At 56.2% G+C, this 25,797-nt stretch overlaps 1 protein-coding gene and 1 long non-coding RNA gene across 5 annotated transcripts in view; one reads left to right on the top strand and one right to left on the bottom strand.

Moving 5' to 3' along the window:
- Positions 1–1,936: 1,936 nt before the first annotated feature.
- LOC122232520 lies at positions 1,937–24,042 on the top strand. Its single transcript, XR_006209847.1, has 5 exons — positions 1,937–2,144; positions 20,110–20,201; positions 21,106–21,220; positions 21,385–21,523; positions 21,779–24,042. It is a non-coding gene; the product is annotated as an uncharacterized LOC122232520 (long non-coding RNA).
- Positions 4,893–25,797, bottom strand: part of FAM222A (family with sequence similarity 222 member A) — a 54,684-nt gene continuing 33,779 nt past the window's right edge. For 3 of the 4 annotated variants that reach the window (XM_042962003.1, XM_042962004.1, XM_042962005.1), the window contains exon 3: positions 4,893–7,442. In XM_042962003.1, coding sequence (XP_042817937.1) covers positions 6,160–7,442 — 1,283 coding nt within the window. In that variant the 3' untranslated portion in view covers positions 4,893–6,159. Of the gene's footprint in view, positions 7,443–10,925; positions 11,311–25,797 lie in introns of those variants that run through there. The other variant, XM_042962002.1, reaches the window with a different exon arrangement.

The raw sequence follows: 25,797 nt of genomic DNA, 5'->3' as shown, positions 1-25,797 counted from the left end.
AATGAAGTCTTCCCGTCTCTTCTTGGGGGTCCTTTCCCCTCTTTGGGCCTAGCTCAACACGGTGGACAAGGACCAACTAGGATGTGGTGGCCCCAGAATTGAGGCCCAATGACTCCAGGCCAGGGTTGGATTCCAGCTGTTGCTCTGCCACAAATTCATTAGGAGTCTTTGTGCTGCAACCGGGGAAACTGAGATCCGCACATCACCAGAGAGAAGGACTTAGTTTCCCTAATTGCAGTACAAGAGGTAGGACTCAGTATTTCCTGAAGTATTTGTTCTTTGGGATATTAGTGGATAGAAACAAAAACTTAGGGAGGGCACCTGGACAGCTCAGTCGGAAGCGTCAGACTCTTGGTTTTTGGCTCAGGTCATGATCTCACAGTTCATAAGTTCGAGCCCCGCGTTGGGCTCCACACTGACAGTTCGAGCCTGCTTGGGATTCTCTGTCTCTGCTTCTCCCTGGCTCGCGAATGCGACTCTCTCCCTCTCTCTCAAAAATAAATAGGGGCACGTGGGTGGCTCAGTCAGTTGAGCATCCAACTTCAGCTCAGGTCATGGTCTCACAGTTTGTGGGTTCGAGCCCCGCGTCGGGCTCTGTGCTGACAGCTCAGAGCCCCGAGCCTGCTTCAGAATCTGTGTCTCCCTCTCTCTCTCTGTCCCTCCCCTGCACATGCTCAGTCTCTCTCTCTCTCTCTCAAAAATAAATAAACATTAATAAGCATCCGACTTTGGCTCAGGTCATGATCTTGCAGTTCGTGAGCTCTTGCCCCACGTCAGGCTCTGTGCTGACAGCTCCGAGCCCGGAGTCTGCTTCGGATTCTGTGTCTCCCTCTTTCTCTGCTCCTCCCCCCGCTCACGCTCTGTCTCTGCCTCTCAAAAATGAATAAACTTAAAAAAAATTAAAAATAAACAAACATTTAAAAAAAGAACTAAAAAAAAGTTAGAGAAATGCTGGGTTAAAAGGATGGATACTTTGCCTGCAGGACTTTTCAGAGCCTTTAATATGCTAATATGATTTGGGCATCTCCAAGGTAGAGGGAGAGGGATGCATCTATTTTGGACCTCTTTTTACATGGAAACGCACTTTCCAAGGTGAAAGCAGCTGGAGTAGGTGATGACAGAAATAACACACCTAACTTTGGGGGCATCTTCTCTAAAGCGGATTCTGTTCCCCAGGGGACTTGGCCACCTGTTTCCTAATGTTCAACCGCACACGGTGATAATGCGACTTGGTGACTGAATTAGATAATACCAGTCTCTTTACAGTGGAGAAATAGGCAGCTCAGAGAGGGGTGGTCACTTGCCAAAGGCCACATGCTCATGAGGGGCAGTGTCAACCTTGGAACCAGGTCTGTCTGATCCTCTAACCGCTAGACCCCACTGCCCTCAGGCAGGTCCCTCTCACAGGGCCCATTTGCCCTGTCATTCTGATCACACATCACCTGGTGACATCCCGCCCTTCAGATGCCACGACCTCCTTTGACAGATCTGGAATCGAGGCCACACAAGTCCCCCCAGGGTCACCTATGGAGTGGAAGAGTTACTGAAGCCAGTTTCCCGGCCTCCTCCCCTCCCGCCACCACAGTCCTAGTGAGCTGGCCGTGCTGGTGATTTAAACAGAAATCCTTCAGTCCACCCGCCCCCCTAGCTGGGCTCCACCTTCCAGGCCCGCGCAGGGGGCGGGTGGGACCACGAGGGCCCTTTTTTTTTTTTTTTTTTTTAACGTTTATTTATGTTTGAGACAGAGAGAGACAGAGCATGAACGGGGGAGGGTCACAGAGAGAGGGAGACACAGAATCTGAAACAGGCTCCAGGCTCTGAGCGGTCAGCACAGAGCCCGACGCGGGGCTCAAACCCACCGACCGCGAGATCGTGACCTGAGCCGAAGTCGGACGCTTAACCGACCAAACCACCCAGGCGCCCCACTAGGGCCCTTTAAGGGAGCCTGGAATGCGCAGGCGCAGTGGGACAGGGTGCACGTGTGGGGGCGGAGTCTCGGTACAGCTGGAAGCCCTAGCGTAGGTTCGAAGTCGCTGCGGGGCAAGTTCAGGGGTTGACGTGGTCTCAGGTTCCCCTCTCCAGAAGTGGGGAGGGGCTCTGAAGGCTGGCACATGGGTCAAGAAAGCACAGAGCTTCCCGGAAAGGTGAGTGTCCCCCGTACTGGACCCTTCACTGAAATATTTGCCCAGGCTCTCAGGCCCCTCGCGGGCAGCTCTGGAGTCTGTAAGATGGGGTGGTCTTGTAGCCCTTGTTAATGAAGTAAGTGCTAATAATCCTCGAAGTTCCGTGCCAGCCACGTGTGGCTACCGCGTGGGACAGTTCAGCTCTCAGGGGTGTGAGCCCACAGCCGGAGGAGCCTGGGGTCGCCAGGAGGGGCTTGGAGACAGGGAAGGGCTTGCAGCTCTGGTTGGGGAGGGGGGGGACAGACAGAGAGCAGATTGTTCCCTCTGCCCCTTGACCCAGCACCACACCCTGCAGCCGGCAGTGGGGGCCCCAAGGCTGGACCTTTGTGCTGGAGCCCAGGGGGCCACATCTGGGGCTTGGTGGTAGTTTATTGTTCTCCGCAAAGCGCGGCAGGTCAGAGGTCAGACTCTGAATCAGACAGGCCTGGGTTCGATCCCAGCTGCTTCGCCCTCCTCAGGCCTCAGCTGACGCCGGGCAAAGCGATTGCCCTCCCTGGGGGCGTCACTAGCCTCACCTGGGACACGGGGACGTGCACCCGTATCGTGAATGGTCGTGGCGACTAACACCGTTTAGCACCGAGCCTGGTGACCAGTGTGCCTGGGGTGACTGTGGGCCCTTGGTGATTGTAGCGTCGATAGTAACGTCGTGGTCGCCTGCACTGCGAGGCGGTGATATAAAGGGCAGGGCTGCGGCATGTCAGCATGGTGATTCTGGAAGGCTCTTCGCGCTCAGCGAGTTCAGCTCCTAGGAAGAAGGAGCCCGGCCAAGGCGCCGGGGGAAGCCGGTGCTAGGGCAGGGCCAGAACCCCAGCCGGACCCTGGGGCCCGCCCCAGCCTGTCTGTGCCACGTGCCCCCACCGCCCACGGCGCAGGCCCCGCCCCACAAAGGTGGAGCCTTTCCCGGATAGGAGGCGGGTCCTCAATCTGCAATTCCAGCATCTCCAAATGGAGGGACCTGTCTCGGCCGGTGGCTCCAGGCTTGCCTCCGTGTGCTCCCCTGATGCCCCTGGCCGTGGGCCCAGGACGTGGGGACCTGGGCTACCGGGAGATCACGTTGGTGCGGAGGTGGCCCCTGGGAACAGCTGAGCCACAGGCCGCCATCCAGCCCTGAATCTAGCCCTAGACCCTGTCTCTCTGCCCCTCTCCAAGTTCCAGAACGGAGCTTTCGTGTTCTTGAATTCCCTCGCTGGTCCAGGGTCACTCGGAGGAGCAAAGCTCCGACTCCAGCCTGCTTCTAGCTCACTCCAGAGTCTGGGCCTTCTGGGCTGCCCACCTCCAGGGACCTCCTCGGCACTGCGCGGCCCCAGGCGGGCTGCAGCTCTGCGTGAGGGCGGAGGCTGCCCGAGCCCGGGGGGCGGGGCCTGACGCTCCCCTCCTGTCGGTCCGCCAGGCCATCCTCGGGTTCTGCGTTCTCATCCTGTAAGACGGGGATGACTTTGTTGCATACGTACCTGATGCAGCTGCTGTGAGACTCCCATTTCGGGAGGTCAGAAAAGCTCTTTGTCAACTGCTCTCGGCTTCCCACTTATGATCACCCCCAGCAGCCTGCCTGGCAGTACCTTCTCAGCTTGTCACCAGCAGGACCCCGGGGCTCCCCAGGGCGTGACAGTGATGTGCAGAAGGGCCTGGGTCCCGCCCTGGCACCCAGGTGGGGCTCCGAGCATGGGAAGGGAGGCCTGCATCAAACAAACTGGGGGTGGGGCTCCTGGGGGCTCAGTCAGTTAAGCGTCCCACTTGGGCTCAGGTCATGATCTCATGGTTCGTGGGTTCAGGCCCTGTGTCGGCTCTCCGCTGTCAGCACACAGCCCGCTTCACAAACTCCGTCCCTCTCTCTGCCTCTCCCCTGCTCGCTCTGCCTCTCAAAAATAAATAAACTTAAAAAAAATTTTAAAAAACTTAAAAAAAATAACAACGAAAACAAACTGGGGGCTCCCCAGGTCCCCCAGGCCGGATGGCGGGCTCCCCTGCCCGGGGAGAGGGCAGAGACAGGATGTGAAAAAGAGTCCATGCTGTGGGGTCCAGACCCCAACTTTTCAGAATTGCTGTGTGACCTTAGGCAGGTCACCTAACATCTCTGAGCCTCGGTTTCTTCCTCTGACACCTACTACCTTGCAAGGATGTGGCGAGGCTCCAGTGAGATACAGTGTGTATGAACGTGCCCAGCACAAAGTTAGGTGCCCGATGAATGCCAAGTGTCCTGGGGTGGGGGGGGCTGCAGATCTCCAGGTGCCGGGGCCTGGAGTGGGCGTGTGCTGGGGCTGGCCAGGGAGAAGGTCACTGCCACAGCCACTCTGGCCTGCCCAGGGCCATACTGGCCCATGGACGCCTGGAGCGGGTCAGGCACAAGGGAAAAGCTGGGAAGGCATTTCGTGATGCAGGGAGACACCATCCCCAGACCACCTCGGCACCATTCGGGGAACGAGCCAAGGGGCCCGGGCTTGGTTCTGTCTCAGCCGCTCTGCAGACCGGTCGCCGGCCACGACCCAGTGGCCTTCCGCCTGTGCGCGGACATGTCAACGGGGTAAATGACGGTGTCTACCTTGAAAGAGCTGGAAAAGGAAATGAAACACTGAATGCAGAGTGGCCGGCGGGTGCCAGGAGGTTCCTGGCCTGCTTCCTCAGGGCTCCAAGCCCGGTCGGCAGCGGGGGAGACAGCCCGTTTTACTCCTGGGGGAGGGAGGACAGAACAAAACAATTCCACAGCTGAGACACCATCTGTGTTTTCCTTTTTTTTTCTTTCTCTTCGTTTTTAAAACAATATAGTGCAGACTGCACTTCTCACAGTAGAATATAATGGTCAATTTTAGTATAAAAAAAAAACATTCTCAGAGATTTGTAAATGCACTTAGTGCTCGAACAGGCCTTGGAGAGATACAGTACCGCTTCCGGAGTGCCAGAGGGGCCGGGACTTGGGGAATTCGGGCCTTGGGGACTGAAGAGGGGGCTCCTTGCCTGCCTCCCCGTGGTGTGGGGTGGGCCTTGGAGGGCAGCTTGCAGGAAAGGCGTTGGATTGGGTCTCCCAGTTAAAACCAGTAGGTTGCCTCTCACTGGCTCTGAGGAGAACCCCTGAGGAAGGCAGGGCAGGGTCCCTCTGACTGGTGTCTAAGATGGCAGGCCCACCGTTAGCCCCTGTGGTGCCTTTGTGCGAATAGGAAAATGGCGCCCCTTCCTCAAGATTCAGAAAACTGCCGTAATAAATATACACGTCTAGGATGCAAATGGTGTCTCCTTGGACGAGGTGCCCTTGTGCGGTGCACAGCCTGTACAGCCGTGCCCAGCAGCCCTGTAAGATGTGGAGAGAAAGGGGACGGTGGTAGTACGGGGTCTGGAGGGTGGGGATGGGGGTGTAATTCTGTTTGGGGAAGAGATGGGAGGAGGGAAGGAGAATCTAGAGGAGGAGGAGCAGGGGGACTGGTGGTCCTTGGAGCCTCTCTCAGAGTGGCCTTCACTTGGATTGGCCAGTGGGGGACACTGTAGGCCCTGTGACTTCCTATACCCCCTCTCTGCTCCTTTTCCAGGAGACGGGGAGCCCGTGGGGGGAGGAGCTCTCTGACCCCTGGGGGCTGCTCTGACCCCACCCTGACTCTGGACCATCACATTTCCTCCTGTGTCCCCCCGTGGCCTGAGCCCCTCTCTTGGGAAAGCCAGAAAGAACCATTCCTGTTTTAAAGTGGTTTCTCTCTCCCTGCCTCTGCCAGCTTGGATGGAGGAAGTGGTGGACGTCAGTGGTGGTCCTGGGCCCTCCCCGTGTCCTCGGGCAGCCGATAGCAGGGAGGGGCCTTGGGCAGAAAGGCGGCCCCGCCACTCCCCATCAGGTGGCCGCACGGCAGCAGCCCGCCCGGCTTCCCTGTGGGCACCCACGGGCACTCGGGCACAGGGCGAGGCTGGGCGCCCCTGTGCGCCGCCCACCCTGTTCTGCGGCCTGCCTTCCCGCTCGACGCCCTGTCCGTCTGTCCACGCGTCCGCCGGGCAGGCCTTATCTGTAGACGGGCAGGCGGATGTGGGCGTGCTGGTGGTCGAGCAGCCGGGGCACAGCCACGGTCTCGTAGCCCTTGCCCAGCATCTGCTCCTTGATGCAGGGCGGCCGGATGTCATTGATGAGATACTCCAGCGACTGCAGGCTGCTGCTCAGCACGGCCGTGTTGCACACGCTCTTGCTGGGCAGGCCCGAGAGGGCCTCCACGGGGGGGCCCGCCAGCTCCCGGGGCGCCCCCGGCCCCAGCTCAGTGACGGCCACGGCCGCCGCCGGGTTGTAGCAATCGCTGGTGGGAGTCACCAGCACGCTGTTCCAGGGGGCGGCGAAGTACTGGCCCACGGTGAAGCCGGTGGGCAGCCCCATGGCGCAGCTGAGGGGCGACCCGCTGGCCCGCTCGTACACCCGCCCCCCGCACGCCTCGGGGGACTTGCTGGCCGCCGTGCCGCCGCTGTAGGCCCTCAGCGGCTGGGGTGGGGGTGGGGGCGGCTTCTGCGGCCACAGCAGGTAATCCAGGCCCCCGTCGGCGTACCCTGCAGGCTTGGTGGCCCCAGCCAACGTCGAGGCCGCCGTGCCGCCCTGGCCCAGCTCGGCACCTTTCCGGCAGTCGGGCAGGCCGGCGGCAGCGGCCGAGTAGGCCATGCCGGGGAAGCTGGGCACGGGGCCGTGCTTGGCCGGGCTGGGGTGGGGACCGGCTACGGCCTGGCAGGCGGCAGGCGCGGCGCCCGGGGCCTGGCACTGCTGGTTGAGCTGGTAGAGGATGCTGTGGATGGAGGGCAGGTTGGAAGGCGGCAGGGGCAGGCCGCGGCCAGGCAGGGGGATGACGGAGGCGGCGGTGGCGGCGGCCGCGGGCAGGCCGGGTGGTGGGGCGGGTGCCTCGGGCGGCTTGGGGTAGGCCAGGGGCCCCAGAGTGCTGGGCGCCGGGTAGGGCGCGATGCCCACCTGCACGGCAGCTGGTGACAGCTTGGTCCGCTTGCCCTCGGCGCTCTTGAGCACGCTTTTGGCAGGCCCAGCAGGCGCGGCGCTGCCGGAGGAGGAGACGGCGGCCTTGACAATGGCCAGCAGGCCCTGGTAGCCGGCGGCGTGCTGCGGGTAGGGGCTGTAGCGCTGGCCGCTGGTGTCATAGCCGTTGACCGTGCGGCCCAGGTGCTTGTGCTGGGGCACCCGGATGTTGGTGGGGAAGATCTTGATGGACAGCGGGCTGTTGGCCACCTTCTCGGCATAGGCGTCCAGCTCGGCCGGGCTCGGGTAGCGGGACGAATGCATGGAGCTGGCGGCCGTCTCGCCTGCGGAGATAAGCGGAGAGGAAAGCACAGGTGAGGGCTGACCCCGCGACCCGGGGAGGCGGTGTGGCCACAGCCCTGCCACTCCCTCCTCTGGTTCCCCATTTGCCCCCTCGCCCCTCCGTTTGTCCCTTCTAAACCCCAGAGCTTCGCCTTGGGTGTAAGGTACAGAAAGCAAACTGCATGCATCGTAAGCTGAGCTTTCACGGACGGAACGCGCTGGGCCGAGAGATGGGTCACTGCCGGTGCCCCCAGAGTGTCGCCTGCGACTCCGCCCAAGCGCACAGCCGTCCTGATTTCCGATGGCAGCGTCTGTACACGCGGGCTGGAATCCCGCCACGCGCCCTCGGCCGCATCGGCCTCTGCCACCCAAGGTGTTTTGTGAGGTTCACTCAGGTGGCCGTGGTTCGCGCTTCCTCACGGCCGTGTGGTCCTCGTGTGGACTCCTCCTTCCTGCTGCTGACGGCATTTGGGTGGTTTCCAGTTTGGGGCTGACACACACACACACTGCCACGCTTCCTGGTGTGCGAGTACCCAGTGAGTTCTCTTGGGACTTTGCCCGGGACGGGGATTCGGGGCAGGTGAACCTGCAGCTTCAGGAGAAGACGCCCCACGCTTTGCCAAGGAGCCTGTGCCGGGCCGCGCTCCCCCGGCGGAAAACAGGAGTTCCGGGGGCTCCGCACCCTCACTGACGCTTGGCGCCCCGTCTTCACACCACACTGGTGGCAGGCCCTTCCTGCTATTTCTTCGTCATCCTCTCTGTGCCTCCCTTGGTGGGATGGGATGTAAAATGGGATGTAAAATGGGATGATGGCCACCTGCTGACCTCTATGGGATAGTTAAATGTGTTGCTATGTGAACAGAGCCCAGCACAAGGCCGGAGACGGACAGGAGATGCTCCGTTGGCTTTCGTCGGTTGCTCACATGACCTGCCTTGATCAGCAGGCAGGGGAGGAGGGGTTTTAGCCACAGTGGCTGCCCGTCCCATCCCCAAGTCTGCCTGTCACCTACAAGGCCAGGGTGGTAACCACTGCCTCTTCTGCACGCTGTCATTGTGGGGCCGGAGGCTGCACTTTGTGTGACAGGCTGACCGTCCCACCGGCCAGCGTCCTGGGGGAGGTGGGCTGCTGGTGGGCAGACCCCCCTCTTCCATCCAGAGCCCCTCCCCGGGGCCTGAGACATTCCTCAGTGCTGCCCAGGACCCTCCCCAGGTGGGGAAAGGAGGGTGGGGCGGGGGCGGGCTGTGGGAGACAGATGGGAGGTCTCCGGATTTTAGAGCTGGCTGGCCTGAGTGGAGTCCTGCCTGGTTGTGGGGCTTTGTGGCTTGCCTGACCGAGCCTCCCCACCTGTGAACCGGGGATCATGATTGTGTCAGTTGTGCAGGGTGGCCTGGAGTGATGGCTGCCAAAGGGGGTGAGACACACAGTCGGAGTTGGGAGATGGTCACCTGTCTAGGCCCTGGGGCGAGGGGCCCCTCCCTACAAGGTCTCCGCAGCACACTGCCTTTCTCCTGTCCCATGACTCCCTTGGGGCCCACCGGTGACTCCCAGGGGGAACTTGAGAATGGGGCGCCTCAGTTTCCTCATCTGTAAAATGGGAGGTGATACTGCCACGAACGCTGCCTCCCAGGGTGGCTGCGAACTTTCATGAGTTGTGCATGGTGGAGTGTGGGCAGCATCGGGTGCTCTCCGAGTGGGGGTGTTGACGCCCTCCCCATCTGCTTGGGATGCGGGCCTCCCTGGGGGCGGAGGGGCAGGGGCTCGGGCTGCCCTTCCTTCTGACCAGCCCGGGGGGTCCTGGCACTGTGGCTGGGGTGGAGTGCAGACCCCACCTGCCCATCCCTTGAAGGTCTCGCCCCACATCCCATCCATCCAGAGCCTCGCCCCTGAGCCCCTTGTTGGGCTCACAGCCGGTGAGCCGAGCAAGACACGTGCTGTGATGGGAAGGCTAAGGCATTTGGGGATGGGGCGGGGGCCTCACCCAGCGGGGCTCTGGAAAGCGAGACAGCTTTCTGGAAGAAAGGGCATCCCAGTGAAGGCGATGTCAAAAGGGGTGAGGAGAGGGGAGAGCAACATATTTCAGGCAGAAGAAACAGCACAGGCAGAGGTCCAGAGGTGAGGAAGCATGTCCTGAGTGAGGAACTGTAAATAATGTGGAATGAGAGCAGAAGCCCGGATCAGGCGCGTGGAAGAGGAGAGACAGGCGGCCTGGGAGGGCAGGGGGCCAGTGCAAAGGGGCCTCCTCGCCGCAGGGCAGGGCAGGGCAGGGGAGGGGTGGGGCACACATGCGTGTTGCAAAGGTCATTCCCTTCTGCCCTAAGGTGCAGGAATGTGGTCTGACCTGGGCAGGGCAGCAGGCAGGGAAGAGGCAGGCGGCACTCAGCATGCCAAGGAGACTAGGGGAGTGCCCCTTCATCCCTCGGGCCTAATTCGGGGCCGGGCAGGTGGAGCTGACCCCTGGCTGGCCACAGGCCCCCATCCTGACCCTGCCTGGGGCAGCCCCCTCCCTAAGTGGCCTAAAATAAACTCGGTGTGGAGAATGGAAATGTCACTTTGGCCAACGGGGGAATCTTTCTCTGAGATTGGATTTAAACTACATTATACAAGCAATTTCATGGGCACTTAGCGCCGCTCGGAGAGTCCCGCAAAAAAGGGACCAGCTCTTCATTTACCAGCCATAAATCAGCAGTTGCTATAATGAGCACAAAAATGTCACTTTTATGCAATTTTACAGATGAACAAAACTGGTGAAATTAACTGTGGTAACCTACTATAGTCAGCAAAAGCGGCTGCCGGGGAAAAAAAATTATATCTGTATGTATTTTTGTTCCTCTTAAACCCTCTTCCCAAGCAGGTTTCTGCCATTGTGGTGTGAAAACTCATTTGTCCTCACCATTATACTTTCATTTGGAGTTTATCTTGAGTATCCAATGAGCCACCAACTGTGAAAATGATTAAATCTACAAAATCTATCTAATGGATGGAATAAATTAGGTGTTTAAAACCTTTAAGAAGAAGAAGAGAGCGGGGCGGGGGGTGGGGGGTTGGGAATAAGTACTGCCTGTTACTGGTTCCCATTCACTGAAATGAGGAGCCCATCTGCCCCCCTGCTGGCCATCAGGGCTCCAGGAGGGTGGGCTGGTCCCTGCAGCACTTGGGGGAGTGGATGGAGCCTGCCCTCTGGTGAGCACGGAGCGTGCGCTAGACTCTGGGCCTACGGCTTTTCTTGACGTCTCATTTGGCGCACCTGACCACTCAGAAGTGAGCGGTGGTCCCCACTTTACAGATGAGGCAGCAGACGAGTCAAAGCATTCAGCAGACAGCCACCAAGATGTGCCACACCCCTCTGCATCACTATCACCTCTTGGTACTCATGCCCGTGTGCTGCTCCCCCCACCCCGCCCCCAAGTGGGGCTGAGACCCGTGAGGTCCTGTGGACCCAGCCAGGGCCAGATCATGGAGGCGCTGTGGCTTCCTCCTCACTCACCCGGATCGCTTGCTGCGGGGGAAGCAGCCCACGGGGGAGATGAACGGGGGTCTCCCACCCACAGCCATGCGAGGCAGCCCCGGTCGAGCCTTCGGATGAGTATGGTCCCGGCCAGCATCCTGATTGCAGCTTCATGGAAGACGCAGAGCAGAACTACCCAGTTAAGCCTCTCCTGAATCCCTGATCACAGACCATGAGCGAGAACACACGTCTGTCCAGGTCTCAAGCTGCTAAGTTCTGAAGTCACCGGCTACACAGCAACAGATAACTAGCAGAGGCCCCTGTTCTACAGATGAGGGTATGACCTCAGAGCTTCCTAAGACCACGCCACGGGCAAGGGGCGGTGCTGAGACTAGACCCGGCGTGTCTTCCTTCCAAGTCTTCATAACGCTCGCCTCACGAGGCAGGCCCCCGTGAAGCCAGGACACTCGAGAGGCTCTCCCTCTTCCATAGAACTGGGGGGGGGGGGGAGGGCGGGAATAATCCAAAGGAGGGACCCCGGAGTCAGCCCGGAGGCTCCGAGAGGCAGGAGGTGAGCCGTTAGAGGTCACAGGCCCGGCAGCTCTCACCCCTGCCCTTGGCTGGCTGCTAGGGCCTGCCAGCCCGCGGCCCTGAGCGGGTCTCGCCCGGCATGTGCTCAGGGCTCTCCGGTGTCTTGAATGGGAGTGCCTTTGGGTGGGGGCATGGGTGTGCCCCTGCAGGTCACCAGAGTCCCCGGTCCCAAACCTGGCCCAGTTGTGCTGAGGCCGTGGCTGCCGCAGCCCCTGCCTTGTGCCTTGTTCCTGAAGGGCTTTCTCCTGAGCCACCCTGGGTGCCTCACACCCAGCTTTTCCCACCAGGGTTCCTGGAGGGGGGCCCAGCCACCAGTTCAGTGCTCTTGCACAGCCCCGTGTGGCCACTGTGAGGACACAAAAAAGGCCTCACAGACGGCACCAGCCGAGCCGGCTGTCTCTGGCGGGCTTCTAAGCAGTGGTGAGGATGGGGGACGTGGGAAGAGCGCTCACAGGGTTAACGGGTGGCAGGGGAGGGGCCTGTTGGGGGATCCCAGGGCCTCTCTTCAGTGCTACTCCCTCCCTGCCTTCTCGGGTCCCCCCAGCTGGGCTCCATCAGTGCCTGGGCTTGGTCACCACGTGCCGGGGACTTGTCCTTCTCTCCCACCAGACTCGGGCTCCCTGAGCTGGCTTGCTCACTGCGGAGTCCCCGGTGTCTACAGGACACATAGTAGGTGCTCAGGAACGTCTCAATGAATGATGACGCTGTGCCCAGACGGACCCGTCCAGCCTGGGGGCCCCTGTTCACTGCCAGTCATGATACTTGGAAGGAACTAAGCCAAGCGGACAGCCTCGTGGAGAGCTGCCTCTCAGAAGCCTCTCCTCAGCCCCGCATCCACCAGATGCTTCCTGGGCTCTCGTCTATGCAGGCACTATGCAGGGCCTGGGAAAAGCAGCAGTAACCAAAGCCCAGGCAGAGTCCCTGCCCTCATGGAGCCGACAGTCTCGTGGGGCGACAATCCTATACGTCGAGTCAGGCAGCAACCAGCCCCGGAAACAAGGATAGAGTGGGTGTGGTAGTTTTAGAACACGTCCACGAATTCTCCGACTCCTCCCACAAATCGCGGAGGCCGCTCTTCCTTCACTCGAACAGGAAGTAACTGGGCAACTCCATTCTACTGAGCAGAGTGCAGCAGACACGATGTTGTGTGGCTGGGTCATTGCGGCGTGGCTTCGCCTGGAGCCCGAGGTGGCTCTGTGTCGGTGCCTTGGGGCGTCCACCCCTGGAACCCAGGCACTGTGCTCTCGGAAGTCCAGGTCACGTGGAGAGGCCACGTGTGGGTGTTTTCCCGACCGCCAGCATCAACCACCTGATACATGAGGAAGCAAAAGCCTTCAGAAGGTTCCAGCCCCCAGCCTGTGCCCTGTCCGTACCCCTGAGCGTACCACACGGCTGTCGGAGGCCACTGACTTTTGGGGTAATTTGTTGTGCAAGCACAGTAACAGAAACAGCAGGGCACAGGGGACGGGGCAGACCTGGTGGAGGGGTGTTCAGTGTGGACTCGGCGATCGGTGAAGAAGGCGTCTCTGATGATACGGCCTTGGAGAGAGGGCGGGAAGGTGAGCGAGTGGGCCGTGAGGCTGTCTGACGAAGAGCAGTGTCCGCAGGGGGACGGCAGGCGCCAAGGCCAAGGGGCGTGGATAAGGTGTGTCTGGGGAAGCAGAGCCAGCAGGGAAGGCCTGTAGAAGGGTGGCATGCTTGAGGACCTGGGCTCCTGGTCCACGTTGGAGGGTGGGGACCAGAGGAAGAACGTGACCTACCTTGAGTTTTGATGGGACCCCTTGAGCTACTGGGTGGAAAATAGGGCAGGAAAAGGGGCATCAGGAGGAAGTCCTGGGAGCAGCCTGTCCCCACGAGACAGAGCACCCAGCAGGTTCTCAGCAGCAATGTGCTTTGCTGGGCATTGAAACTTGGGTTCTAGAAGGCTCTGATGAAGTGGGCAAAGGTATAGAGTCCAGGCATGTGGAAAGAGGAGGTGACAGAGGGGCTGTACTCAAGAGCCCTCCGTCTCTCTCCTTCCCCGTTGAAGGGTTGGGGGGTCAAATCAAGACTGAAGAAGAAAAGAGCCGCAGATGCCAGCATGGCCCTGCCTGGTGAGGGGGCGTTTCATTTCTTCTCTGTGCTTTTCTGTCGTTGCCAGTGGCTGGCCGTGACCTTGCGTTGCTTTAGGGTGGGGGACAGGCGCACAGCTCTCCTTTCTCCCAGGGCCCTCCTGCCCTTGACGTTTGCGTCACGCAGCCTGCTTCAAACCCTCCTCCTCTTCCCTCGGCCTTGAGCGGCCCGAGGCCCTCCCTGTCTGCCTGCCTGGGCGCCTGTCACTGTCCGGCTGCCTCTGCTCCCAGGCAGAGCATGGAGGGCGGCTGGCAGCCTTTTGAAAAGGAATCATGGTGCAGGGGGGCGGATGGGGGCCGAGTCCCAGAGATCTGGATTCAGATCCCGGCTGTGCCACACACGCACCGTGTGGCTTTGGGCGGGCCACGACCCCTCTGGGAACCTCCGTTTTCTCGTAAAATGGGGACGCTGCTGCTATTGCTGTCCTTGGAGGATTGTTGTGAGGACCATAAAGGGTCCTGTCCTCGGTGCTGTAGTTGCTGGTGGTGATGAACTCACTGGAGCTCCCTCCACTGTCTCCAAGTCCCCAGGGGGGGTCTCTGTAAAACCCTCCAGTGGGCCCCAGTGTTTGTGAAATCTGAACTGCTCAGGATGGTATTCGAGGCCCCGGCCATCTGACCCTGACCTCTCTCTGCAACCCTCCTTCCCACAGGCCCCTGGACACACACATGGTGGCCCCCGGGCCTCCTCTCACCAGCCGACAACCACCCTCCCTTGAGTGTGGCCCCAGGCCAGGCATTGTGCCAAATCCTTACAGCCCCGCCCTCCTGAAGTCCTCGTGACAGCCTGGGAGGCAGCCCTGGGTTTCAGAAGAGGTGAGACATTCAAGGAACAGGGTGTCAAGCGGGGATTTTTGCTGAGGACTGAAGGACAGATGGGCGGGGAATGAGCCGAAGGCCCAGGCGGGGCAGGGACTGAGGTGAGGTGCACAGGGAGTCCGTGCCCTGCCCGGGGGCGTTCACCCTTGAAATCAGGCTCCGTCACTGAGTGGGGCAAATCATACACCTGGCGGGTGGGAAACGGCCCAAGGACCGTCACTTTGAGAGCTCTGGTCACATAGAAAGGATCCGTGAGCCAGGATCTGAGCCCTGGCCATGTGTCCCCTGGGCACCACAGACGCCGTGGCTTGGGATGATTCTCGCACACCCGACACGCTTTCCCTCCGTAACCAAATTCCCACTGGTCCTTTAGAGCCTGGCTGGAACGAGGCCTCCCTGTGCTCCCCTCCCGCACACACCCAACTCAGTCTGCGTCCGTCTGTCTCCCGCGCCCTGAGACACCTCTGGGTCCTCCCCGGTTCCTGATTGAGAGTGGTCAGCCTGGGGTTGGGTGCAATTGTCCCAACAGTGCCTGGAGCACAGAGGATGCTTGGATTTCGTGCTGGGAGAATGAAGTACGAAAGGTTGCTTATACCCGCCCTGGGTAGCTGGCTCCGGTGCTCCCGGTCTCAGCTGGGGCATGCCCCCCACCCCCACAACGGGCTCCCCAAGCTGTAACTGCCTGTTGACTTGTCTCCAGGGCTAGGTACTGAGGCCAAGCCCTGCACTTTCTCACCACCCTGACGCCTGAAAAAAAAAATGTGTGGAACCACGGCAGGTGCTTGGCAAGTGCTGCCGAGTCCAGAGAATTCTCTGTTCTGAGGACTCCGAGAGGCTGAGGGGCAGCAGGCAGACAGCACCCGACTCCCGTGCATGGAAACAAAGGCACCCACCCTGTGAGCTGGGCTGCCCCTGCCCCGTGGCCCCCATTAAAGGAAATTTAAAAGGCTGGCTGGAAGTGCGGATGAGCCGTCACTGCCCTTACGTTAATGTTATGGGCCTTTTACAGGTGCGTTAAAGAGACGTGGTTATTAACGAGTATATTAAGCCAATTAAAAGCGGCCCTTTGAGTGGGATTTAATGTTGCTACAGGGAGACGGGAGAGCGGGACTCGGCGGCACCGCATCGGGAGGGGGAGAAGCAGGGGTGGAGGGGTGAGGGCTCTGCTGGAGAGACCACACAGGGCACAGGTGCACAGCTCGGACTCTGGCAGGAGTCAGGCCGTGGCAGACAGATGCGCGGTGTGACCGCTTGCTCCGGGCGACCTTGGACAGGTCACTTAACGTGACCCCGTTTCTCATCTTTAAGGGGACGAAGGGGTGGACAGATCACAGGAGGCTGAAGTCCGTGTGATACTCTGCCCTGTAAGGTGTGCGGTACCTGCTCACCAAGGGGCAGGTGGAGGAGGGTGTGGGGGTGGGTGAGGGGTGAGATGCCAGCGCGGAATTCCTGCCCCCATGCTCCAGGCTTCTCTGTGGGACTCCAGGCACCTTCCGTGGCTACACGCTGGCCCCTCCAGGTGCCGTCCAGCTGAACGCAGGCTCCTGCTGGTCCACTGGACACACTCCTGCAGAAGCCGTCCCCTTGGCGGACCCTGGAGTTCGTGACTGAAATGGAGGTAACTGCAGCTCTCCCGTAGGAGGAGAGGGAGGGCTAAAGGTATGCCAGGCTCACAGTAGGCGTTCAGCAAACGTCCCCTCTTTTCTCCTGCGGTTGCAGATTTTGCCTGTTGCCTCTTGCCTTCGGGCTCAGGAAGTCACGGCGGGCATTACGTTGTTGAAATGGGGGGAGGGGTGTCCCGGGCTGCTCCGGGGCGCAAGGGGTCCCTGGGCACAGGGCCTGGCCCGAGCCCACAGGGAGGAGCAGTCTGCATCTGCATTCCCCTTTGCTGCCGACACTCTGCCCTTGGAGGTGGCAGCCTCCTGAATGCTCAATTAACGTGACACTAATTAGCTGGTGGCACCGGCAGAATCCCTAATGAGGCCGCCCAGGAAGGAGGGGGGTGCGTGGGGAGGGCGGCTGGGCCGGGGCAGATGCAGCTGTTCTCTGGCCTCCGCTGGGAGGGATATGGGGAGGGACAGGGGTGGCAGCCAACAACCCTGACCTCCCCCCAGCCCACTGACCGGGGTGCGAATCCCGGTGCCCCCATTACTAGCTGGGTGACCTCACGGTGGTGACCCCGCGGCTCCCTGGCCTCCATTTGTCCTATGAGAACAGAGTGAAGGAAGATTAAATGAGAAATCTTGGTACATAGTGGATGCTCAGAAAAGGCTGGCCACCTGGCTTCCAGCTCTTTCTAGGCCAGACTAGGCAGTGCAGGGTGGTGGTTATCACTGGGCGCTGCACAAAGGAGCCTCTCATTCTCTAACCACGTGTGTGCATATGCACGCAGGTTCTCACACACATACGCGCGCGCTTAGGGCACACACGTGGAGCCACTTGTGCCCAGATATTCAGGGACATCCTGTTCACAAAGACCAGCAGGTTCTCACAGGCACACACCTTCCACGCCCTGGTATCCACGCCCTGGAGCGGCCGACGTGGGCTTTAATGCTTCCCCAGCCGGACCTTCCTGCCTCTTGTCGTCTCTTTCCCTTTGCTGCTCCCTGACTGGCTTCTGAGAGCTTACTTCTCACCGTCTCCCGGTACCCAGACCCTGGCTTTGCTGTTTTCCCGACCCGCCTGCGGCATTGCTGGCCTGCCTGCCTGCCCAGTGCCCTTTAGAACTGCTGCCTCTTCTCTCCTCCTTCTGGCCACACACACACACCCCTGTCCGTCTCCATCCAGGACAGCGTGGGTCTGACTCATCTACCCTTCCCTCCCCACTCACCCTGCCCCTCCCCATTGCTGTCTCTCTCTGCAGCCTCGTCCCTGGCTCTCTCTACTCTGGATACTGGTCCCTTATAAGTGCTGCAGACACCCTCTCTCTATTTTTGGCTAGCCTTGACTTTTTTTTATGGTGTATTTTGCCGAGCTGCAGTTTTTAATTTTAATGCGGTCCAATGTGTTTCCTTTATTTGTGCTTTATTCTCCCTCTCCGTTTGCAAATCCTTCCTGGTGGATACTCTCCATTTTCTTCAAAGAGGGATAAGGTTTTGCATTCCCCGGCGCCAGGTTTTTAAGTCTGTCTGGAACTCTTCTTGCCGTGTGGTGTGAGGTAGGGCTCCGACGTCTTTCATTTCCGCACTGCCTGTCCGTCCCCAGGGACCTGCAAGGCCTGCTTTGTCCCGGATGGAGCTCACATGCACACTGACCCATTTCTAGATGTTCTCCTTCCTGCCCTGGTTCCCTCTGTCCCTGTGCTGCTCCCACCACCTCAGCCGTAAAGCCAGGGAGGCACTAGCCCAGTCCCCTGTCCTAATACTACTTTGATAAGAACAAAAGGCCAAGAATGGGCAAGGCACAGGTGACTTTGCTGACAAAATCAGCTTTTCAAATTATACACCCCCCTTCCCCAACACACACACGGTCAGGATTTAAGGACTGGGTTGACTTTTTTCCATACCAAACTCTGTCCGTGTGCATAATCTACATCCACGTTTATTTAGGTCTTTAAAAAATATCACTGGATTGGGGCACCTGGGTGGCACAGTCGGTTAAGCGTCCGACTTTGGCTCAGGTCATGATCCGGTGGTGCATGAGTTTGAGCCCCACATTGGGCTAACTGCTGTCAGTGTAGAGTCTGCTTTGGATCCTCTGTCTCCCTCTCTGTCTGCCCCTCCCGTGCTTGTGCTCTCTCAAAAATAAAAACATTTTAAAGAGAAATCACAATATAAATTTTTCTCCACAAAGGTCATTTACCTCTTTTACCAATTTATTTTAGTTCCTTAATAAATTGTAATAGTACCATAACTTGGATAAAGTGGACAGTTCCCAGAAAGATGCAGACTACCCATCTGACTTAAGAAGAAACAGAGAATCTGAATGGACCTGTAACAAACAAAGAGGCTGACCTGGTAATCAGAACACCACCTACAGATCAAAACCACAGTGAGCAAGCACTCTGTGCCCAGCAGGACAGCTGGAATTAGAAAGCTGGGTGGCAGGTTTGGGTGAAGATGTGGAGAAACCGGAACCCCGGAAGAGAGCACAACCACTCGGGAAACCGTTCAGGCACTTCCTCAGGAAGCTAGACACAGAGGGGCCCCTGGGCAGCTGGCTCAGTTATGCGCCCGACTCTTTTTTAGCTCAGGCCACGATCTCACGGTTCCGTGTCTGGCTCCAAGATAGGCATGGAGCCTGCTTGGGATTCTCTCTCTCCCTCTCTCTGCCCCTCCCCCACGCAGGCATGCTTTCTCTCTCTCTCTCTCAAAATACATAAATAAACTTTAAGGAGCGCCCGGGTGGCTCAGTCGGTTAAGCGTCCCACCTCGGCTCAGGTCATGATCCCGCAGTTCTGGAGTTTGACCCCCGTGTCGGGCTCTGTCCTGACAGCCCAGAGCCTGGAGCCTGCTTCAGGTTCTGTGTCTCCCTCTTTCTCTACCCCTCCCCCACTCATACTCAGTCTCTATCAAAAAGAAACATTAAAAAAATTTTTAATTATTAAGAAAAGTTAAACATAGAATTGTCCTGTGCCCAAGCAATACCACTCGTAGGTTTACATGCAAGAAAAATGAAAACCTACATCCCCATGAAAACGGGGTGAATCACGACCCGGCCACGTAACGGAATGGTATTCGGTGGTGACAGGGAGCCGGGCACGGACACCTGATACTCCGTGGATGAACCCAGAACACACAGGGAGTGAAAACAGCTGGACACAAAAGGCCACACAGGGTACAATTCCATTTATACGGGACATCGAGAGAGACCCAACGCAGAGACCGAAAGTAGGTCAGGAAGTTTCGTGGTGGCCTACAGCTGGAAGGTGGCTGCGGGCAATGGGGACCGGCTGGTGATGGGTGTGGGGTTTCTGTTTGGGGCGATGAGGAAACATTTGGAAATTTAGTAGTGGTGATGGCTGCACAACCCTGTGAATTTACACTGGAAAGTATTCACTAGTGCAGTCCGAGTGGGTGAATCGTATGGTAGGTGTTACCGTCGGCGTAAGGCAGTTGCCAAAAAAATCGGTAATAGTATCTTTTTTAAAAAATGTAATTTCTAGCTCTTTGTATTTGGTGTAACGTTAGGAGCCAGTAAACCGTGGCATACAGGCCAAGCCTGGCCTGCTGCCTGTTTTTGTAAATAAAGTTTTATTGGAACACAGCCGCGCCGATTCATGTCCGTGAATCTGCGGCTGTTTTCCTGCTACAGTGTGACGGAGGTGGGTAAGTTACCGTAGACACTGGATGGCCTGCAGGGATGAAAATATCAAAGTTGCAGAAAATGTTTGCCAACTCCCGTCGTAGGGGAACACAATTGCGTCTGTGCGTCGCTCTTGTATCCGCAGTCTTGCTGACTGACTTCTTTTGGGGGTTTCTGTGCAGTTAGTTTTCCTTCTTTCTAGTCCTTGTAACTTATTTTTCTCGCTGTCACTGGGCCGGCCACGACCTCTGTGCAGTGTGGAAAGGCAGTGATTCGGGTCTTCGTCTTCCTCTGGTCTTAGCAAGCCTCGGGTTGCTTTGCTGTGGACTGTGGCTGGATCCGCTGTGACAGAGGAAGCTGCCTACCTTCCTAGTTTATGAGAGCTGGTTTTTATTTGGCAAGTCATAAAAGGGGGCTCGCTCGTGGCCCTTCGTCTCTGAGCCTCTCTTCTCTCCTAGGCATGGTTCCCGGGGCGGGGGCAGCACCGGACCTTCCTTCTGTCCCCAGGCTGCACTCCGCAACAGCTACATAATTGAATCTGCTACCAGAGGTTTGTTTTTAATTTTATTGGAATTTTAAATTGCTTTGTTTCTTCTGTCTTTTATTAGTGCCAGTGGAAGCAGGTGCACTGGCAGGAATGTCATGGGGCTGTGGTTCTAGCCTTTTGGGGTCAGGGTTGGGGCGGGGGGATGAGGGGTGGGAACTGGGGAGAAGAGCCTCTCCCTGCTCCTCCTGGGTCAGCGAGCCCTTCCTCCTGTGAAGATGAGATGGGCCAGGAACCTCTTGTCCCTTTGTGGGTGTAGGGAGGGGGCTCCCACTCTCCGGGGGAGGTGGGGCAGGTAAAGTGTTGGAGCCTGCTGCCAGGCCCTGGGGGTTCTCTCCTGTTCTTATCTTCACATCACAGTGGAGTTAACAGGCCCACAAAGGGCCAGCCACTCACTTGTCCAAGAACACACACGCCCCATTTGCGGTACAGCCAGGATTTGACCCCCAGACCATCTTGGTCTCAAGGCCTGTGCCCTAGGGGCTTATGGGAAGGAGGGTAGGGTGGGTCCACTGCTCTCACCTATAAAGAAGCAAGAGCGGTGGCTCACATCAGTCTCCTGGGGCGGCTGCCATTCCCTTCTCAGATGGCAGGTCCCTGAGAGCCACCCCCCAAGCCCCTACGGTGCCTCGCCGGGGCGCTCCGCCCAGCCTAAACTTAGAGCGGCGGTGACTCAAAGTTGATGTATCAACACCATGATGAGAAAGTCAAATACTTATTAGCAGGGAAGGCCCTGAGCGGCTGAGAAAAACAGGCTTCTGTCCCAGGTGTGGGCAGGTCCTGTTTGGGACCCAGGGACTCTGGCCCGCTGGGAGTAGCCCAAGATCTTAGGCCTGAGGTAGAGGAGGGGAAATGGACTCCCCCTGCCCACCGTACACACACATACACATCTTTTTTCCTTTGTCTGCAGGTCACTTTCTCCAGTCACCCGGCATAGGCTATAAGAGCCAGCTGCCCAGACTCCTGGACAGAGGGCCACCCACACTCCTGACTCCTCTGTCTGTCTGACCTCAGGTCCCAGAGAGGTAAATGGTTTGCCGGCCGTGTTCTGGGCATATGTGGTTGCCGTGCCTTGTGCAGCCTTGTGTCGTCAGGCTGCTCGGATCCCAGTTTACAGGAACGGAGGGAGGGACTCTCAGACTGGGCCATGTCTTCCCCCGACCAGGCTTCTGACGTTTTATTGTCACAGGTGGTCAGAGCTGGATGGCTTCTCAGGTCCACCTGACCGGACGCCTTGCTTTACAGAAGGGAGAACACTGGCCCTACGAGGCTGACCAACTTGTCCAAGGTCACACTGCACATGGCCCAGTTGAGACCTTTCTTCCGTGGTAAGAAATGCAGCACAGCCCACGGTCTGGTCACAGAGCTCAGGGAGAGCCCTTCCTGTCTCAGTTCTGTCTGAGGGGCCACAGGCACAAGAGGGTCTGCCTTAGGGCCTGACTGCCCCAAAGTCATGTCCAGGAGGAGGAAAGGGCAGGAGACGACTCTGCCAGTTGTCCAGGCCTTGACCAGCAGCAGGGCACCCAATTCAATTTGCTTATCTCCCTTCCTGCCTCCCTCTTCCCTGTGCTTTTCAATTACAGGCAGAGTCAGTATCTTTTCTAGTAAGTACAAAGATGTCAAAGGGTCTGAGTGAGCCAGAGAAGAAGGATGTCCTTGGTGGCCCTCCACGCGGACCAGTACAAGTCTTGGAGCCAAAGGATGGACGAGTCCAGGTCGTCATGCCTCGCCCTGCCTCCAGCCAGCTGCACAGGGGCAGTCATGGGTGAGAACACACATTCTTTGAGCCAGTAAGTCCACCATGGAAGAATGTGTGTTTTTTCACAGATACACGTGCATGTACAAAGATTCATTACAGCACTGTTCACAATAGCAAGAGACTAGAAACAACCTAAATGTCTATCAGAGAGGGATGGTTAAAACGTTATTCTTTAGCCATGTAATGGAATACCGTGCAGCTGTTAGAATGAAGGCATTCTTTCTGTCAGGTGGTGAATAACTGCCAGGACATACTGGTAAGGAAGAAGGCAAGGGATTGAGAAGGGGAGGAGGTATAAGAGGTATTTAATGCTTCTCCTGCATGTGTGTATTTTTCAGAAGGGTATTTATGAAACTGCTAACACTGGTTTCCTCTGGGAAAGAGAGTTATTTTTCATTTTAAATTCTTGCTCTTTCTGAATTGGGTGCCATGGACAACCTATTCAGTGAAGTACTTAATATAACAAAAGAGAACATGTTCTCCCTGGAGGTCCTATAAAGGAGTGAAGGGGACTAGGCATTAAAAAACATTATTCCTTGAAACCAAAGCCCTCCCCGCCCTCAACAATTATCTGTCATCATTCGGTTTTTGATAAGGCGAGTTATTTCTCTATACTCCTATCTCCGAAAGAACACCAGCAGAAGACCCTCAGTTTTGAGGATGTCGATATAATAACTTCTCTTCCTACAAATAACCCCAAAACAACATGAAGCAAAAATGCAAGTTCCATTTCTGGCAAAACTAGGTGATAGCTAATCCCCTAAACAACAGGTGGGCAGGCTCCCCAAAGCAACAGAGATCAAGTGGGGCTGAGGGAGGAAGCAGAGAGAGGGTGGGTGCCATGGCTGTAGATTCCAGAAACAGCCAGTAGTGTATCCTTCCCAACTGTGACAGATACACCCTGTACAAATCTTAACAAAATCTAAACCCCTTCTTTGCTGCAGTGGAACCAGGGATGCATCAGCTGGTTATAGACCTTCCCTAGACCCACTTGGTTCTGAAGAGCAAAGAAGGTAGGGCTACAAAAGAAATCCCACAAATAAGCCATACTTGCAGGAACCTGTTTGTGAGGCAACTGGACAGAAATAGCCTCCTCCAGTGGCAAGTAATCAAAATTGAACCACCACAGTACTTAATCGAAAGGAAAAGCAAAGCGTAAGTAAAAGCTGGCAAAAAACAAAACAAACCACTACTTCCCATCAGAAAAATGTAGCCACAGAAGAGATGAAGATTATAGTTAAATATTTCATCGTGAAGGAGAGAACTTAGTAAACAATGGTTTCCATAAAGCAAAACCACAAAGAAGATATACAAGAGTAGAAGAAAAAACTTACTGTAAAAGCAAAAGGGGAAAATGGCGTGCATAAGGAAAACAAGGCACACACAAAAAAAGTAAAATGAAAGGCAAAAGACCGCCAATCTGTGCTTAACTAGAGCCCCCAAAGAAGGAAACTGAAATAATACAAGCCTTGGATCTGCCTGTCAAAAGGGCACGGGTACTGTGTTCTGGGAAAAAGATACTCTGAACAGTCAACCCCAAGACATATGCTAGTAAAGTAATAACATGAAAGATATGGAAAGATCAAAGTAAAATACGAAGAAAGAAAAATCAGCCTTCAACTTCTCCATGGCAACATTCAACATTAGAGGAGAACAGAATATGGTCTGCAAAGACCCTCAAGGAAACAAAGTGACCCAGGGATTATTTTTCATTCACTCAAGCAGAAAGTCGACAGATAGACCTTTCTGAACTTGGGAACTCTCGAAGTGCTGTTCACGTGAGGCCTTAAGCCATATACAAGTGGACCAACTTTGGATGATGGGAAACTGAGGCACAGGAACTGGTGGTGAGCACTGGCCCTATTTCTCTCGGAGACAGACTGAAAATAACTGGGCGTAGTGATGTAACCACCATTACGAGCCCTGGGATAGAGTAATGGTACCGCTAATAACAAAGCGGGGAGGGAAAGGAGGGATGGCAGTAGAAGCGCACAGATATCCCCATATTTAATAATTGGGAATAAAAGATCTCCTTTCTTTTTTTAATGTTTATTTTTGAGAGAGCATGAGCAGGGTAGGGGCAGAGAGAGGGAGACCTAGAATCCGAAGCAGGCTCCAGGATCTGAGCTGTCAGCACAGAGCCCAACACGGGGCGAGAACCCATGAACTGTGAGATCATGACCTGAGCCGAAGTCAGATGCTTAACTGACTGAGCCACCCAGGTGCCCCAAAAGATATCCTTTTTAAAAAGTTGTTTTAAAGTTGTTTTGTTTTAATGTTTATTTTTGAGAGGGGGAGAGAAAGTGTGAGGAGGGGGAGGGGCAGAGAGAATGGGAGAGGGAGATTCCCAAGCAGACTCCCCACCATCAGTGCACAGCCCAATGAGGGGCTCGAAGTCACAAGCTGCGAGATCATGACTTGAGCTGACATCAAGAGTTGGACGCCTAAGGGCACCTGGGTGACTCTGTTGGTTAAGTGTCTGACTTTGGCTCAGGTCATGATCTCACGGTTTGTGAGTTCAAGCCCTGTGTCAGGCTCTGTGCTGACAGCTTGGAGCCTGCTTCAGATTCTGTGTCCCCCTCTCTCTCTCTCTCTGTCCCTCCCCCATTTGTGCGCGTTCTCTCTCTCTCTCAAAAACAAACATTAAAAAAGAGTTGGACGCTTAACTGACTGAGCCACCCAGGCATGCCCCCCTCCCCTTTTTTTAGTAATCTCTACACCCACTGTGGGGCTTGAACTCACAACCCTGAAATCAAGAGTTGCATGCTCTATCAACTGAGCCAGCCAGGAGCCCCAAAAGATATCATTTAAAACTGATGTCAGGTAATGGAGGCTTAATACAAAGAAAGGAACTCTAAGAAAATGTAGAGACAAAAAGGAAATACATTGATTTCATCAGTTTGCTCATTTTAAGGACAGTAATAGATACTGTTCCAAAGAAATAGAGGATTAGGGTATTATTTAAAGTTACAGCACTAGAACAAAATCAACCTTCTTTATGATTAGTAGGTATGCAAAGCAGCACAGATCACATAGACGTAGACTTTTCAAAGCAATTAAAATAAAGCACAAAATAGACCAGACACCTGTCATATCAATAAACGTAAATGGGCTAAAACTCTCAAAAAAATTTAAAAAGCCATTCAGATTGGATCACAAAGCTTAATTCAACTCTATGGTCTATGAGTCACATCTAAACCAAGTGATTCAGAAAGGTTGAAATGAAAGGATTGGTAAAGTTTCAAGAAAAACCGTGAAGTAAAAAAGCAGAGGTTACCATCTTAGTAGACAAAATTGAACTCGTGCCAAAAAGTATTAAATATGGCAAAGAAGGATGCAATTCACTGTGAAGATTTAAGGTATTGAGATCTCTGTGTTAAATGACATGGCATCACCATACATAAGGCCAAAGCATCAGGAGCTACGAGAAGAAACACACTGGAACACATTAGCGGTAGGCATCTAATTCAGTTCTCCATCCATGACGGGTAAGTAAGGACATGGAAGACATAAGCGACATAGTTAATGGGAAGACATAATTGGCATACGCCAAACTCTGAATCCTGGAAACAGCCACATCTTCCTTCTTTTTAATGTTTATTTTGAGAGCGCGAGTGAGCGCAAGGGGAGGGGCAGAGAGAGAATCCCAGGCAGGCTCTGTGCTGTCAGTGTAGAGCCTGACATGGGGCTTGAACTCACAAACTGTGAGATCGTGACCTGAGCCAAAACCAAGAGTCAGATGTTTAACTGACTAAGCCACCCAGGCGCCCCTCACATCTTCTTTTCAAGTCCCATTTAAAAAGAAAAGTCACAAACAAATGACTACAGATGACGTCACAAAGA

Source organism: Panthera tigris, chromosome D3, assembly GCF_018350195.1.
Source record: "Panthera tigris isolate Pti1 chromosome D3, P.tigris_Pti1_mat1.1, whole genome shotgun sequence".
NCBI classification, from domain to species: Eukaryota; Metazoa; Chordata; class Mammalia; order Carnivora; family Felidae; genus Panthera; species Panthera tigris.
Note: the sequence above shows the minus strand (reverse complement) of the source record. Positions and strands in the feature narration are given on the sequence as shown.